Genomic DNA, 18,144 nt, shown 5'->3' with positions numbered 1-18,144 from the left:
GATATCTCTTTTAGTTGAATTGAGTTAAGGAATAAACAGAGCTTTGTTCCCCTGTTCAATGCAGCAAACTGAAAATAATAGTTGTGTTGTTGAAGATTGAAAGAGATTATGTTTTGCGTTGTTGTTTAAGTTAGACTCTTATGTCTTTGAGTTAGAAGCATTCTGTTAATTAGCTAACTCATATATAGAATTTATTACTACATCATCAAATTCTGTGGGTTCATAGGATGTGTGATTTTACAAATCTGGTTAGCATCAAGACCCAAATCTTTGCCTGAGTTAGTTCCTGTTTAGGCCTAACTTGGTTTACCTCTCCTGTTCACTGGTCAAAAACAAACCCCATCTTAGGAATAGAATCAAACAAATTCATTGCAAATCGTAACTATAAGGGAGCTGTACCTTTAAATTCAGAGGGAAGTTAGTAGTTTAACTTCGATTTCCCAACTGTTGTAATCAGTTATTGTTCAGGAATATTGGACATTTGAAGAGTTAACTGAAGTGAACAATCTGTTTACCAACACATACCAGATCACATCATCATTAAAATGAATTCCATTGTTTCTTTATCAATTGTTTAGCTATGATAGATTGGGTGCATCCATTGTGGTGCCTTTGCTGATAGACTGTTAACAGCAAATTGTGATTTCAATATAAGCTGTGATTTACCCTTGTAGTTTGATGCTTAAGTGGTACTTTAATATTCTGAAGCTGATTGTTCTGATTTTTTTGCTCAAGATTGAATTACAATCTGTCACAAACACTGCTGCGGCCTTCTCTAGAACCTGTGATCAAATGAAAAAGCACTTGCTAAGGCTTGGGGTTCTATCCAAGCGTGGAATCTCCAGGGCTTGTGTCCTGAAAAGGTTTATTGGGAAAGAAACTTTCAGAGATAAAATAAAATTCAAACATAATAGCATATTGAATGAGCCTCCCAGTTGATCCCGTTATAAAGCCTTTGAACCCCTTCTTTATTTCTGGGCTCTAGACTTGGGCATCAATTAATACCCACTTTATATTAATTATATCTTCACCATGGTACTTACTAGGCGTAATAAAGTTGTAACTTAAAGTTATAACTTAAGTGTATCCCCAATACTAAACATAATGAATAATTAAATAGATTCTTAATAACTTTATCTTTTTGGGCTAATATTTAAATATTCCCTTATTCCCTTACTGTTTAATTAATTTTCTAGCCTCAGGTTATGGAAAAGGATAAATATTTCCTTTCTGTTAACCATCACAAGGAAGGGGACACTCCATAAGGGTAGTTTTTCCTCCTTGTTAGTAATCATGTTTTGTGCTGGCTGGGAAACAAAGGCAAAGCAGACTCCCTCTTTCTTCAAGTCCTTCAAGAAATTCTTCCCTTAACCCAAATACACTCTCGAACTACATTCTGCATCTTCTTTATCCTTCATGGGGTTTAAAACAAATAACTATCCATCCTTCCTGTGGTATGTGTTGTTCTTTCCATCATAAACAACTTGCTTATCATATTACCACAGCATGCCAGCAAGATGTGACATGCATCCATCAGCATTACATCACATAATATTTCATCCTTATAATTGCTAATTTGGAAATTGACTAAACATTGTTCTATTATCACCAATTGATGCTCCTGCAACCACGAGGCTTTGTATGGGCAAGGTGTTTTAGCTTTAACAGCATCAACTCATTTATCATTTATTCATTCACAAGTTAGCATTGCTGCTACCATTCACAATCTGTTTGCAACATTTGCCAGATGATTTGCATCTTGTTCTACACAAATTTATTCTTTGAACTGATTTGAATTCCACCTTCTCTGGATTTAACAAAATCTGTCTTAACATCCATAGTCTGGATCATCTCCATGCTTTGAAGCTTCTAGTATTTCATCCTCAGCTTGAGCTAAATGCCCTTGGCCTCCCTTTTCTTGGTACTATTTTTCTTTATCTATGGACATTCAAAAGCTCTATAGCCAGATTCTCCACGTTGGTAGCATGTACAGGTGAATCCTCCATCTCTTCCTCTCCCTAAATTTCCTCGTGTGCTGAAGGATTCACATCTTCCTAGAAATTTTTCTCTACCTCCCACTTCCTGTGTGTAGGAACTCATTTGAGAGGTACCAACTTTGTCTGGTTTGGTAGGATAGGCCTCTTCTACATCATGCAGTCCAAGTAAATTTATTTCATCTTTAACTGACACATGCAAACCATTCAAATAACTGGATAGCTGTTCTACATCATAATTAGCATGTCCTTCTCAAATCCTCAGTAAAATTCCTCTGCGTATTCTTTGACACTTGTCTCTCTTTGCTTCACATTTTGCAATTTTGGAAATAAACTTCTGGGATAGCGTGATGACAAAAAAATTGCCTTTAATTTTGTTACCATTCTATCTCATTATTCAATCCTTTTTTTTTCCTTCTTTGTCTGTTTGCCTGCAAATGATCCAGCCAAAGGGAATCACAGCCTTTCAAACTTTTACAAGCATACTTCACTTTTCTATTGTCTCCTGTGTATTCAAAAGTGAAGTACTTCTCCATCTTGAAGACCCAATCCAGCAATCCATCCGGATTTAAGTTACTGTTATAGCTTGGAGGGCGAAAACAAGGTCAGATATTTACTCTAGTTATGGCCCGAATAAGCCTTTCTTCTCCCTGATTGAGCAGAGGTTGGCTTTCTTCTTTTGCTACATCAACCTGTTCATCTTTGTCATCACTTACATCTTCAGCATGAAAACCTCTACACTCTGCTGTTTCAGTGGCTTCAAGTCTCTAACTAGAGTAGATGTTGTCAGCCTCAAACTTCCTTGCAGCCACCGTTTGATGATAATGTTTGCTGCTCCTCTGTGCTAGTCTGATATTGTTGTCATTGACCAATTCCGCCCTGTCTCAATTGCTTAACAGTCATTTGCTTTCCGCTATAGATTTTCAAAAGACTACAATCCTGGGTAACTAATTTGAATCCTATTCTCAACCAACTTCAAGATCTATTCTCCAGTAAATCTGTTGTCATTGAAATGCAGATCATTTTAATCTTCTCATGTGCAACAATTGTTCTGTAACATACTAATTTTTCCCATTCCTAAATAAACAATTAGTTATAAACTTATAAACAAATAAGCAATATCTTTCATATTCATACGAAAACAGTTATAACGACTACTCTATGTATTCAAATGAAATAATGAAACGGATCAACAGTTATAACAAATTAACTGAATCCCAGTCCATTGAAAGGGAGTAACTGATTTAACAACATTAACCAACTAACATATATTCAACTGAAATACATAAAAGTAAAGTACTCGTTAAAAAGAAGATAATTTGAATGTAGACCATATCTCTATCTTGTGCAAGTCTTGGCATCTGGTGGAGAGGAGAAGGATTGTCAGGGGCTTAACCTCCCAACCATAGACCCTTACGTATCCCCACACAATGGCCCTCCCCACCTACGATTAGGCATGGGACACCCTGTCCTCCCACTGAGCGTCTTGGTGTTAAGAGTGTCCGCTAGGCAGCCAGCTAGGCTATGGACACTACATGACCTCTATCCAACTGCTAACAACCTTGACCTTTACCCATCAACCCATCTATCCAATTGCTAGCAACCCTGATCTCTAGTGATCACAGCAGCAAGCATGCCACTAAACCTACCCTGGCCAGGGAAATAAATGGACACTACATGCCCGACCACCCACAGCTCGACTTGATAACAAGATTTGCACCACTTGATCACCATGGGCTGACTCACTCTATAACATTTGTTTAAGTTCATTAACTGTTTATTTTATTTCTGATTACTTCCTCTTATTTTGCAATTATAACTCATTGTTCATTTACTATCAGCCCATTCTCTTCGTCTCGATCTTGCTGGTCATCCTTGATAACTCTCAATACGGTTGTCTACATCCTTGAACAATCACTCTTTATCACAGTCAATTACTTTCTGCCTAGCCTGGGTTTACGACAGATATTTACATAATGATTCATGTTATTTCCTTACCAATTTCCTTGACTCACTGAGAGTGCCTTCTCTTATCTTAGAGGCATATTGAAGATGCCCCTTTCTAAGTATTGCATGGGGTTGGAGATCCTTCCAATTTTAACTTAAGTTCTGTAAAAAAATATCATAATAGAATGCAATAGATAACTTCGATCCTTATGCATGTTTTATGCAAATAATTTATGCAAACAAGGCATTCAAATTGGAGCTAATCCATTTGGCTCTATCTATAATATCAATGTTCCTTTCAGAATTCTAATCTAGAGTTTTTAGAGCCTTTTAATATAACAAAAATGGCAAGAAAAAATTTAGAAAGAATGCACGACTTGATAGAGGTATTATCACCCTCAAGTGCTAATTAAAACTTGCCTAGTATGGCTCCTTGCTTGTAGATTCTAGCAAACCTTGGTGCAAATAAGTTGTGGTTGAGGAGCAAGCTGATTAGGTAAGAAATCATTGGTGCGAACCCACGACATTGTAGATGCAATCTCAGAAGAGAGGCAATGAGATAAGAAATGCTTATACCAATGTGGAACATTGAATGTGCAGTTTGCAGCAGAGAGCTTATGTAATACGAAAAAATGCTGTTGCAAATATGGTGCATGACACTGTATGTGTGAATTCACAACCGAGTAATATGAAAATGCTAATTGCAAATATGGAGCACGAGACTATGAATGAAGTCTGCAGATGGTAAAATAATTTACCAAAAAGCTAGCATATGTGAACGCCCCCATTGATATACAAATAATCACATAAAAGAGATTGTCTTCTTGTTCTCACGAACATGGTTGGTTACCTGCAAGATAAGAAAGGTGGCAACATCATGAGTTACATTCAAGAACCTCTAAAAAGGCCGATAGCACGTGTCTATTTCAAAAGAAAGAAAATATCAGTGAATGTGCAGTTTGCAGCAGAGATCTTATGTAATATGAAAAAATGCTATTGCAAATATGGTGCATGACATTGTATGTGTGAATTCGCAACCGATTAAATATGAAAATGCTAATTGCAAATATGGAGCACGAGACTCTGAATGAAGTCTGTAGATGGTAAAATAATTTGCCAAAAAGCTAGCATATGTGAACACCCCCACTGATATACAATGAATCACATAAAATAGATTGTCTTCTTGTTCTCGCAAGCATGCTCGGTTACGAGCAAGATAAGAAAGGTTGCAACATCATGAGTTATGTTTAGGCCGGTAGCACAGGTGTCTTTCAAAAGAAAGAAAATATCAAATAGGCCATAGGAAAAATGAAGAGGATTGATGACATGAAATAATATTATTAAAACATAACCAAAGGTTGGAAATAATAACTTTACCCTCCAGGCCTTAATATAAGGATACCTCCTATATCTATCTATACTTGTATATGCATGTACACAGGTATATATATATATATATATATTTACATGATATTCTAAGCATACATATCTTGGATATATGTCTTACTTTAAGTGGGCGTATACATTCATGTATGTCTCATTTGAATTTACATATATGCACACACACACACACACATGTACAAGTATGTATAGGTACCATAGTATCGTAATGTTAAGACATGTCAGTTATCACAGGAAGCTCTAAGTTCATATATATATATATATACATATACAAGTAACAATTTGTTCCATTTAATTATATTATTATCTTATTAAATGCGTAGGCCAATTTAGCTCCCAGTGATCACTTGGTATCCCCTTGCTTGCCTAGTTTGGTTTTTCCCTTGATCAAGGTGGTTTACGACCCATCCCTGTTAACTCAATGGTAGGTGGTGCCTTCATATCCTTTCCTTTAAAGGCAATGCTTCTCCCCTTCGTTGCATCCTTGCAAGAGGACTTTACCATGGTACTAACAAATTTCTTGTCATTAAATAAAATCAAAATTAATATAACAAGTTTTCATATTAGCTATTCATTTCCAATTCATATAACAACATAACGATTAACCATTATTCCAAGTCCCCATGAATTTATAACAAATAACCAACACTTCTATTTCACATGAACCATAACGGTTAACTAATTTAATCAAATCAAGTCACTTCACATGAAGTCTCAATGGTTATAAAAAATATTTTATAATTAAGCAAAAATAGGGATGTGACATGATCCAATAATATCAACATTCAAATATTACATCAGTTCCCTAATACTCAATTGCAATCAATGGTCAATTTGGTATATTTGTGGATCACAAAGATGCTTGATGGTTTGAGTTATCAATATACTGCAGTGAACAAGATTGTGACATTGCTATAGATAACCATGGCCCACGTTAGCTTCAAAATATCTATCAAACTTGCACATAGATATAACCTGCAATGCCACTAGACTCTACAGGGCATTGTCACTTTGACTCCTTTAGGATTAAGTCTTTATGGGAGTCCCATGTAGTTGTCTTTTGGCCCATAAAAACTAATCATGAAATGCTAGATGTCCATCCAATGACCTTCGTAAGTGCCACTTTAACGTGCTACAACTTAAGCTTATTAAACAATGTTCATAGTAGATCCATAGATTGCAAAAGTGTTGGATTGCTTAGTTTACCATTCCACTATGATTGATAGGATTTAGCCATGTGTTTTTGGAAAAAAATAGTCATTGATCACCCCATTTCAATGCATTCTAATTGCTCACTCTACTAAGTCAACAGTCTTGAGTAACTTTCTCTTAACATCAATAGCTAAGAAAGCCCTAGATGAAAATGCTAGGGGAACCAATGTAAAATTTAATGTATTGAAATTTCTACGTCAGAAATGTGCACTGGGTGTCTGGATGCATCCGGATGCCCCCAGGTGCTCATGGATGCTAACAGGGAGCGTGATTTCTTCCTATAGGAGCTTCCGGATGTGCAATGAGTAGTATTGTGCATCTGGATGCCCCCACATGGAGAAATAATGCTCCCTGTGAGCATTTGTGCACACCATACACCAGGATCTGCATCCAAACCTATCTGAATCCAGAAGTGGGGCCAGGGTGCAGACTCTGGTAACTAAGAAACGAGCCATTACAAAATGGAGACTTAGTCTCCTTGTGAAGAAAACAATTGAGTGCAAAAACTAAAACTTTCTGAAAGACTAATTAAAAAATAGAAACTACCTAATAAGAACTAAATTCTAAATGGCCATTAATTAAATACTATTAGCAATCTTATAATGTATACTGATAATCCATGTGATTAGCTTTAAAAACTATACCAATGGCCAATGGGCAGCGTGCATGGATTTAAGTGGTCAGCAAATTTCAAATTTACCATCATATCTGGGATGCTTTTTGAGTATGTTTGTGGTATTTTGGATTATGTTGTAATAGATCTTCATGACTTAGAGCATTTAATCTCTTCCCTTGATGAACAAACCATCCAGTGTATGTGATCCTAAGTTCCTAACTAGCAGCCAGCTCTTATGAGAGATACAAAGATTTTTAAAGATTTATACAAAAATCACAAGTTAAAGGAAATTCGAACCTCAATGCAAATATTATGAAACTTCCCTTTATTTGCCTGGAACTCACTTATATTAAACAACCTTGAATGTCTAATAGAAATCACTATTTATTACTGATTGCCGCAATTAGGGTTTTCACAAAGAATATAAAAAAAAAGCTCTTACATACCAGATCACACCACCATTAAAATGAATCCATTGCTTCTTTATTAATTGTTTAGCAATGATAAACCAGGTGCATGCATTGTGGTACCTTTGCTGATAGACTGTTAAAAGAAGATTGAGATTTCAATACGAGCTGCGATTTACCCTCATAATTTGATGACTGAATGATACCTTGATATTCTGAAGCTGAACGTTCTGATTTTGGCTCAAGATTATGTGTCACAAACAGTGCTGCAGCCTCCTTTGTAAGCTATGATTAAATGGAAAAAACACTTGCTAAGGCTTGGGGTTGTGTCCAAGCATGGAATCTCCAGGGCTTTTATCTTGAGAAAGTTTCTTGGGAAAGGAACTTGCAGGGATAAAATAAAATCAAACATAATTGATAATAGCATCATGAATGAGCCTAATACCCCAATTGATTCTCTTATGAAATTCTTCAACCAAAAAGCATTTGAACCTCTTTTTTATTTCTGGTCTTTAGACTTAGGCATAAATTAATACTCACTTTATATTAATTAAACCTCCGCTTTGGCACTTAATTTATAACTTAAGGGTGGCCCCAACATTAAACATAATGAATAATTAAATATATTCTATGTTCCACGGAGTTTCCGGGACGGGGACGTTTTAGGGGACGGGGACGTGTTTCCGGTACGGGTACGGGTCGAAGCCAAAATTTAGGGGACGGGACATCAGGGGACGGCGATTAAAAACATAGGGGATTTTTTTTAATATAGAGACAAAATTCAAATATGTATATCATAACATTGATAAACCATTCACCATAGACATTTTAGAAGATAAATACATGGAATATTATCAAATGGCAAATACTAAGTGCTTCCATTATAACAATATCACATACATATATAGCAAAAATTAAAATGCCTAAAGGCTTCAAGTATCATGCTGAAATCAGAATGAAATAAAGAGAAGTCCAACTAAAATTGTTAGTAAATAGTAAATACCGAACGTAGTCTTGCCTCACTAAACACAATCTTTGCTCATTGCTGCTACTGCTCTTATGTTTTTTTCCTTCCTCTTAGCAAGTATGTTAAATCGAAAAATGAGTAGAAGAGTTAGTGTTTTAATGGACCAAATATGGGTTGCATATTGTTATTATGTCTTTAAGATGACTAGGGGCCACACGAACAACAAAAATTAGGAAAAAATGTTTTTTTGGGGATGGTTTGCCTTTACCAGATTGACTGGAAAAAAGGGGACGGCCAGCAGTTTCGGGGACGGATAGGGGACGGCAAAACTGTCCCCGATACTGCTGGCCGTCCCCAAGTTTCCTGCCCAAAAAAATTGGCCGTTTCGGGGACGTTTCTGAATTTTTCAAAAAAGGGACGTCGCAGGGTACGGCCAAAATCCGTACCCGCGTCCCCGTTTCGTACCCGGTACGGGTACTAGGGTACAGAGGCAGGGGACGCGTCCCCGTGGAGCATAGAATATATTGCAAATAACATTAGCTTTTTGGTTTAATATGTAACTATTCCCTCATTCCCTTACCATTTAATTAATTTTCTAGCTTCAAGGAATGGAACAGGCTAAATATTTCCTCTCTGTTAACCATCCCAACAAAGGGAACATTACAACCTCCCTTTCATGGATTGCTGGTCCTCTGGCAATTGCATAACTATCTGCCACCCTTTCTGATATACTTTTCTAAACACCACAAATCATGAAGCAACTCAGTAGGGTGCATGCATGACAATGCATTAAACAAATCAACACCTGGATCCTGTACCACAATATGAAACCCATTGTATAGGGGCCAGACGTAGTAGCTCATCAAGGTATCCAATTTAGGCTAAGCATCTGTAGTCCGTAAGAATAAACCATGACTCCAAGTATCAGGACCTAGCTGCAAGCTAATAACAACATTTACTGACCCTTCTTCATTAAGAACAACACCATATATGATCCTAAATGCATATCCCAAAAATCAGATATTAAATGAAGGTGCAGTTCGTTGGCTGCCAATTAATTGACCAAATTTATACCTCTATTGATCCCATTGATAATTATGAGGTAATATCATGTGCCAAAGCTGCCATATCACGAGTATAAGGAGATACATTACTGTCATCATGATTGGGATCATAGATGGACAACTCTCACCTGGCAAAAACTCGATGAGCCCAATAGAAAAACTTTGCTGAAAACTCGGGAACCTAAAAAACAACTTAAATTTAATTAAAAATACATGTTTTTCGTGAAATTCAATAAGAAGATGCATATAATGTGTTAATTGATGAGAACACAAAAGCAACAAGCAGAGTTTATATATATATGCAAACTGGGTACAAAATCGCATTGTCATGCAGAATCTTGACGATTGGAAGCAAAATAGTAAATAGTTTCTATAAAACTAGAAGTAAATACATCATAGTAAATAGTTTCTATAAAACTAGAAGAAAATGCATCATACCAAAATAGTCCAAGAGTGAGTTTGAGCAATTTTGGCTTGCTGGAAAGTAATGCTTGTCTTGGGTGTGAGCAAGTGGTTGAGCTATAAGTCTGTGAAGACTTAGGAATATAGAATTGAAATCAAGTGGTTTGTGAGAAAATGAGTTAGATTCATTAGAAAATCCTTGTTCCAGCTTCAGTTTGATCTCAAATAGCTAGGACAAGTTGTGGGAGATAACATTGTTGAAGGCATGTTGAATCCTGAAATTTTGTGTAGTCTGGAAATTTTTTGAAAACCCCCGAAATCTAGAATCTGCAATTTAACTCCTATGAAGCTGAAACCTATCTCAAACATCTTGATAGTATTTATACAAATATAACTTAAAATATAAACTTATATGTTATATTTGTATAAATCTCTTGTCTGAGTTAAAAAATTGACTAAATCCTCCTACATATAAGAAAAAAGCTTCAAAAATGACGTTTTCTTCACTTTAGATACTGAAACAACGCTCCACACCTGCGCAATGCTGCAAATGCAAACAAGTATAAAAAGATGGCATTTTTGGGTGTTTAACCTCTGATTTTGCTGCATGGATGAGTGTTTTTCAATGACTTGCCAAGTTTTTAGTTTTTAATCAAAAACTCGACGCCCCCAACTTGCGAGTTTTTCTCAGAGAAACTCGTTGAGCTGGAAAACTCGGTGACTCAGTTATGAGTTTTCCATCTATGCTTGGGATAATCTGATTTATCCCAATGCCTCCAAATTGTATTTTCATCATCAAAAGGTAAGCTTGCATACACTTGGTTGCCACAACCTTTGAATTATCATATTTGGTGGCCTTCAACACAATTCATATACCTCCATGAGAAAATTTAAGCTCCATGTTGTTGAAATCTTGGATGTGTCTTCCAAGAGACTTCAACCATGGTATTCCCAATACTTCTTCAGGTCGACTAATATGAACCACATATTACTCAACATCACATGTAGAATTATCTAATTGTATGCCCATTCTTGATATTTTCCTTTTGCAAATGATTTTGGATCCATCTGCCAACATAGTGCTGAATTCTGGAAAGTCCTTCACTTATAGTCCTTCCTCGACTACAAAGTCCTCGTCAATAAAGTTATGTGTAACACCACTGTCCACCATATGAAAAGATGATTTTTGGAACTACCGGATAGGGATACAAGGGTACCTAGTACCTTATCATCATGCTCACTATCCTCATTGCTGTCTGCATCAGAAATTGCCTCAATAAGATATCTCTTACCTTTACCAAGACGCCTATGTCTGGTTCCAAGGGTTCGTTGCAATGAAAACAAAGATTCTTCCTTCTTGATTCATTTCTTGACTTGTTTCCTAACTTAGGAAATGTGACCTTGGGCTGATTAGGAGCCTTCATATCTGATTCATCATCTGATTTCTGATTCCTGAAGTTCTTGTGTGGCTGAGAAGTTGTGACTTCAAGATCAAGAGCTACCCAATGACATCATTCAAGGTATTAGGCCTATGTGCCTTGGCCAATCCATTTAGTCTGTGACTCAATCCTTCTGCAAAATGCATCGCTTCTCCTTTTTGTGGCATATTAGGAAATATTACGTTTCTTTTGAACTCATTAATGTAAGCCTCCGCATGACGTACCTGCTTAAGTTGGGCCAATTCCTAGAACACACTTCTATATCTTTTCGTTCAAAGGGAGTAACCAACCTTTTAGCAAATTTCTCGTAGAAATCTACCATGGCATGGCCTTGGGAGACAAATCCATAGTGCCACCAATCATATGCTACCCCCTCGAGGTGCATGATAACAAATTGTATTGCCTTTTCCATGGGCTAAAGTGCCAAGAATGTATCTAACTTATGAACCCATGACCTTGCTGATATATCTTAGGTTGGTATAGAAATTTTATTTAAAGCATCCCTATTCCCCATAGGTTATGTGCCCTGCCTAACTAGCCCTCTAGGCCTTCGGTATTGCCTTTCTAGATGATTTGTGGCTTTGTCTTTAAGCTGGTTCATGAACTGATTTAAATTCATGAACTGCCTTACATCTGTTGGTAGTTGCATACATTTGTCTCGTGCCACCATAATCTCATCTGCGATTGGTGTCTCTTCTTCTTTACTATGGAGCTTGGCAAGAAAGGCGGTCTAAGAGGTTGATCAGATGTGGTGTTTGCTGTCCTAACATTGTTAGAGGCTGTCCTAATATGGTGTTTGTTAGAGTATTTGATTTAATTATCAAGTCACTTATTATCTCTAGTTTGCCTTAAGCTAAACTTTAGGCATATAATAATTAATTCTTTTATTAATTATTATCATGCAACCTAGGTTAGATCCTTTTAGGACTTTCATCTCCTTTTATGAGGATTGATCTCTTTTTGTAACATTCATTGATTCATTCAATACAATTTGCAATTCTTTTTTTGCACATCAAGAATGTTTCATCTTCTGTGGATTTGTGAATTCCAACCTCCATAGCTTTTGCTTCTCTCTTTCTGTGACCAACGTTTTCATGCAGGTGATTCTTGGGAGCTATGGGGTTGATCTTTCATCAACTACAATATGGTATTAGATCTTTAGATTTTCATGCCCTCGTTCTCTTCATGAGAGGTACGTACGTTAGCGCTGGCACAGTGCCTGCATCAGATCTAACAACAATATTTGTGTTAGTGACAACGTCATCATCTCTAAGCTCTTTCTGAGTCGGTCGTGATGTTGCAGGGTATTTGGTCTTTTGATGCTATGTGGTTTCTTGTTTATGTAGTCAAAGTTAGGGGTTCTATTTTGCACTTCAGGGGATCTTGAGTATTCAAACTTCATTTTTCGAAAAATTTATAATGTTGAAAAAGTCTAATTGTAGTATTTCCATTGATGCTAATTATTTTTCCATATTATGTTTAAGTACATTCTATTCAATTTTTTGCATTTTTGCATTCTGGTGGATATCTTGGTTGTTTCAGGTCGAGGGATCGATTTCATTGCTTCAGATGATTCATCATAGGTTGTACTATTTATTGTATCAACCTTATGTCTGTTTTGATCTTTGTTGACATCTTTATTAAGCATTTTTATGCAAATGCACAGATATGAAGTGCCTCTCTGTTGCCATTTGGGATCTTGTACATCTTTGTGTCTTGTTGTACATGCACTACATTATAAAGCGCCTTGGGGGGTTTCATGTTGGCCATATTCACCATCTACCTTTGTTAAGTGAGTGTTCCTTCTACGACATTAGCCTCATGATGTGTCGATAACACGTGCCATTATAGGTGTCTGTACTTCTTTCACTCTTGTTCTTTGTATAGGAGATATTGAATTCAATTTCAGTGTTCCTGTCTTACATCTCAGCATTATAGGGGGGTTATGTTGGCTCTCTTGCATTCTTGGTTCAATGGAGTGAGTTATGTATTTAGTATTTGATCCTATGCACTAGGTGATTGTAGTGGCTGGACACCTATGCATATCGGTGAGATGGATCATTTACCATATGGATACTCTTTTTTCCCTTTTTTTGGAGCTCATGAAGATATTTTTATATTCGATTGATCAGCTCTTCAGACTTAATCTTCTGTATCTAGTCATGTTCTATTCAGTGGAGGTTCTTCAGATTAACATTTGACAATGTTTGGAACTTAATGCTTTAGTGGTGTTCTTCATGGTCATCCCTTTGTTCCTATCTTTTGGGACATTTTTTTCATCTCTTTTTGGAGTAGGGTTTTTCCCATGTGGTTTTATTTATTTTTTATTTTTTACAAAGATTTGGTTGTGATACCTACCTCATCAGGCCTTGTTGCCAGGACCCAAATTTACTTTCAGTAGTAATTTCTAGGTTTTTAGCTACTCCCTAAGTTTATTTTAAGGGGGGTTGTTAGAGTAATAAAGTATTTCCTTATTAATTAAATAATTTTGATTTAATTATTAAGTCGCTTATTATCTCTAGTTTGGTTAAGCTAAACTTTAGACATATAATAATTAATTATTTTTATTAATTATTATCATGCAACCTAGGTTAGATCCTTCAGGGTTTTGATCTTTTTTAAGGATTGATCTCTCTTTGTAACATTCATTGATTCATTCAATACAATTTGTAATTTTTTTTTGGACATCAGGAATGTTTCATCTTTTGTGGATCTATGAATTCCAGCATCAATAGTTTTTGCTTCTCTCTTTCTCTGACAGGTGCTTGCATGCAGGTGATTCTTGGGAGCTGGGAGGTTGATCTTTCATCAACTACAACAATGTTCATTCCCAACGTCACTTCTATCTCCATCCTGACTGTGTGCATGTGGCTGTTGCACCCTTAAATTTTCAAATAAAGCAAGAAGTCTTTGCCGATATTGCATAAACACTTGCATCAATTGTTGTTATCGTGCCATTTTTGCCATAATATCGTGAAGGTTCTCTTGACCATTACCCCCATCATTTCTCTGTTCCGCCATATGGCCTTGATCAAACCAGGGATTCTCTTCTTTAGATGCTTCTTGGCTCTACTTCTAGTGAAGTATCTATATGATCCTGTCCCGCTAGAATACATAGGACTGATTCAATTTGACATGCAAGTGATTGGAAGCAACATGGAACCATATACTTGGATATGCAACAGAAAATCCTGACATGCAACTAAAAATCTGTGATTGACATGCAACTGGAACCCTCACGGGCTGGTAGGGTCACTGTGCTCTGATACCACTGAAATATCCTAACTAGCAGCTCTTATGAGAAATACAAAGATTTCTAAAGATTTGTCACAAAATTCATTATGAAGATTTTCAAAGTTACAGGAAATTTGAACCCTATGCAAATGTTATGGAATTCTTCTTTATTTGTTTGGAACCCACTTACATTAAACAACTTTGAATGTCTATTGGAATTCACCATCTATTACTGATTGCAGTGATTGGAGGTTTTACAAAGAATGTAAACAAAACGTTCTTACATACCAGACCATACCACCATTAAAATGAATCCCATTGTTTGTTTATCATTTGTTTAGCAATGATAAATTGGGTGCATGCATTGTGGTACCTTTGCTGATAGATTGTTAACAGCAGATTGAGATTTCAATTTAAGCTGCGATATACCCTCGCAATTTCTTGGGAAAGAAAAGGCAGAAATAAAATAAAAATCAAACATAATATCGTAATGAATGATCCTCAAACTCCAGTTCAGTCTCTTATAAATTCTCTAACCAAAAAGCATTCGAACCCCGTCTTTAGTTCTGGGCTTTAGACTTGGGCATAAATTAATACTCACTTTATATTAATTAAATCTCCACCATGGCACTTACTAGGTGTAATAATGTTAAGTGCTTAAGTGTGGCACCAACATTAAACATAATGAATAATTCAATATATTGCAAATAACTTCAGATTTTTGGGTTAATGTCTAATTATCCCTCATTCCCTTAGTACTTAATTAATTTTCTAGCCTCGTGAAATGGAAAAGGCTAAATGTTTCCTCTCTTGAGCATCACTACGAAGGGGACATTTCAGTCACACTACATAAGTTATCCATATGTCTCTCTCTGTCCGCCCTGCCACCTTTGTGGAAGCATTCTTAATGAAAAGAATCACATCCAGAGTTTTAAAAGTTACTTGGAGTTACAAGCATCCTTAATGAAAATAATCACATCTAGAGCTTTAAAATTTATTTGGAGCTACGATATTCCTACATAGTAACATAAGGAATACAAATCAAACATAGCTTATCTCTATTTTATACAATGTCCTTAAATTGATCAATTGTTTCTCTTATATTATGTGTTGAAATGAATTCACAAACTGAAAGTACAGCTTGCATAGCTTTTGGTAATAATGTCTGCCTAGAATTAATAGCTGTTTAACAGGCTAATTGTATCAGGTTGTGTTTAGTCAAACTATAAGACCATCTAGTGGACTGTGGGATCCTAATGTTATCTGATTTCCTCGACACTGGACTCTCAGTATTCCTATGTAATGTTCGTTATTTCTAAATTCTTATTGAGAGGACAAATATAAATGAGGGCCCAACTTGTGACAATCATCATTGGTTTACCATTTTCATGATGATGATCTCTAAGTGCCTTAAACTAAGCAATTGATCTACTCATTAACAGTTGATGATACACCCTCGTATAAATAGATAAACAATCTAAAAGTACAACTTTCAAGAGATAGAAACATCATAGTTCTTCATTATAATGTACGTGGTGGAGTGATTGTCTTGACTGAATTATCACTTCACTTTTTGGTTTAAACTTTATTCAAGTTACAATTTCATCTTCTAGACAGGATTTCTCATATTTGCTGGTATACAGACATAGGCTTATAAAGCTGCTTTATGCCATCGAAATCTGCTAGCTGTTGTTAAATGTACTTGGCCAGAAACTCATGCAGTCAAGTATCTTTAGTAATTTCTTGTTGGGAAGGCAGATGTAAAGGGGGATCTGTTTATCAAAGTAATCATTATGGGGCATAAGGCCAGGGTTTTGAAATTTCAAAATTTTATGGGAGTGGCAAATCATTGACATGCACATAATTGCAGGGCTCTCTAAGCGCACTACTGATGATGGTTTGAGAGCAGCTTTTGAAAAATTTGGTCGAGTCCTAGAAGGTATGTTTGTTTAAAATAACGTTATGAACTAGTGTAATGCACTTCTGTTGTTTTTATGTATGTGATAGTGTAGTCATTATTTCAACTTGATAGGTGTGTCTACTGCTTCTGTTTATTTGTTTCAGCTAGGGTGGTAACTGACAGAATGTCTGGAGTATCTAAAGGATTTGCCTTTGTAAGATATGCTACTCAGGAAGAAGCTGACAAGGGAAAGGAGGGTATGGATGGCAAGGTATGTAGTCACTTGTTAAAATATTAAATGCTTGTTAAGATCATGAAGCTGTTAATTGAATTGTGCATCAGGGAAAGCTCAATAATTTTTTTCGTGGCAGTTTCTAGATGGCTGGGTAATATTTGCAGACTATGCAAAACCTAGACCTCCAAGGACTTTTGACAATTCCCAAGGTTCAAACCAATCTTTTGGTGGAGCACCTAGAAGCTATGAGAGTTCTCAAGGTCAAAACCAATCTTTTGATGCAGCTCCTAGAAGCTATGACAATTTTCAAGGATCAAACTCTTCATATGGTGGCACGTCTTGTAATTATGGCACAAACTCTAGTTTTGGTGGGGCATCTAGCAACTATGATAACTTTGAAGACTCCAACTCTTCTTATGGCAGAGTATCTACTAATGACGGGGCACAAAAATACTAACTTATACTGGTATGGGGTCAGCTAAGGATGGAATCTTGCAGTGTAATCGAGATTCAGAGGTCCTGCAATCCTTTGAACGGATACATGCACCAGAATGCTGCCATTAAATCTTGTATTATTTTTTAAATTGAACTATGCTTTCCCATTGACTGCGACTTGTGTTGTTTAAGGACATTCTTTACTAAGTATACATAGAAATTCTTACTTGGTGGCAGAGTTGGTAGGAGTGATAGATGGCATTTTGCTGGAACTGTCAATATAATTATTACTTCTAATTAAGATCTTTTTTAATAAATGGAAGTTAGTTGGCAACCATTGAATAGCCAGTCATTAGAAATTCTAGAATTGTGACAATTAGTGAAACACTTGTCTTAAATTATGCATTAGAAGCGCCTGGGGTGAGTTCAATAGTACAGTTACGAAGATGTCAGTTGTACCTTACTGATCCAGGTGTTAAAATTGGAGAGCATAAAGTGATATTTGCTATATTTAAATAAATACATATAATAATCCTTAAATAGACAACATAATTTATTCACACATGTTTTTAATTATAATCAGCAGCCTAACAAGGGGGCTGATTCTTACATAACAGCTTGAAGGTGTCAAATGGGACAATCCTAAAACAGGGGTGCTGGCTTTTACAGGCCATAAATGGCTTATTTACAACACTCAAACAGAACAGGTGATGTAAAAAAAACACATAAATAAACAGTACATTAGTACAAAGGCTAGTAGCTAGGCAAGAGCCTACAACACAATGGTAACTTGTCAGCCTCTTATGTGGGAGGTATTGGGTTCAAATTTTCTTAGGACATAAAAATAATTAATTACAATAAATATCAATAATTAATCTAAGCTTTGGCCAT

General features: G+C 36.2%; 1 protein-coding gene across 1 annotated transcript in view; it reads left to right on the top strand.

Annotated features, from left to right (window-relative positions):
• Window positions 1-17,590, top strand: part of LOC149544899 (uncharacterized) — a 31,510-nt gene extending 13,920 nt beyond the window's left edge. Inside the window, exons 2-4 of the mRNA XM_089795454.1 lie at window positions 16,554-16,622; window positions 16,748-16,854; window positions 16,955-17,590. Of these exons, the coding sequence (XP_089651580.1) occupies window positions 16,554-16,622; window positions 16,748-16,854; window positions 16,955-17,275 (497 nt within the window). The 3' untranslated portion in view covers window positions 17,276-17,590. The remainder of the gene's footprint in view (window positions 1-16,553; window positions 16,623-16,747; window positions 16,855-16,954) is intronic.
• Window positions 17,591-18,144: the final 554 nt, after the last annotated feature.

This window comes from Cupressus sempervirens, chromosome 8 (genome assembly GCF_028749045.1).
Source record: "Cupressus sempervirens isolate cs-2001-9-10 chromosome 8, ASM2874904v1, whole genome shotgun sequence".
Classification (NCBI taxonomy): Eukaryota; Viridiplantae; Streptophyta; class Pinopsida; order Cupressales; family Cupressaceae; genus Cupressus; species Cupressus sempervirens.
Note: the sequence above shows the minus strand (reverse complement) of the source record. Positions and strands in the feature narration are given on the sequence as shown.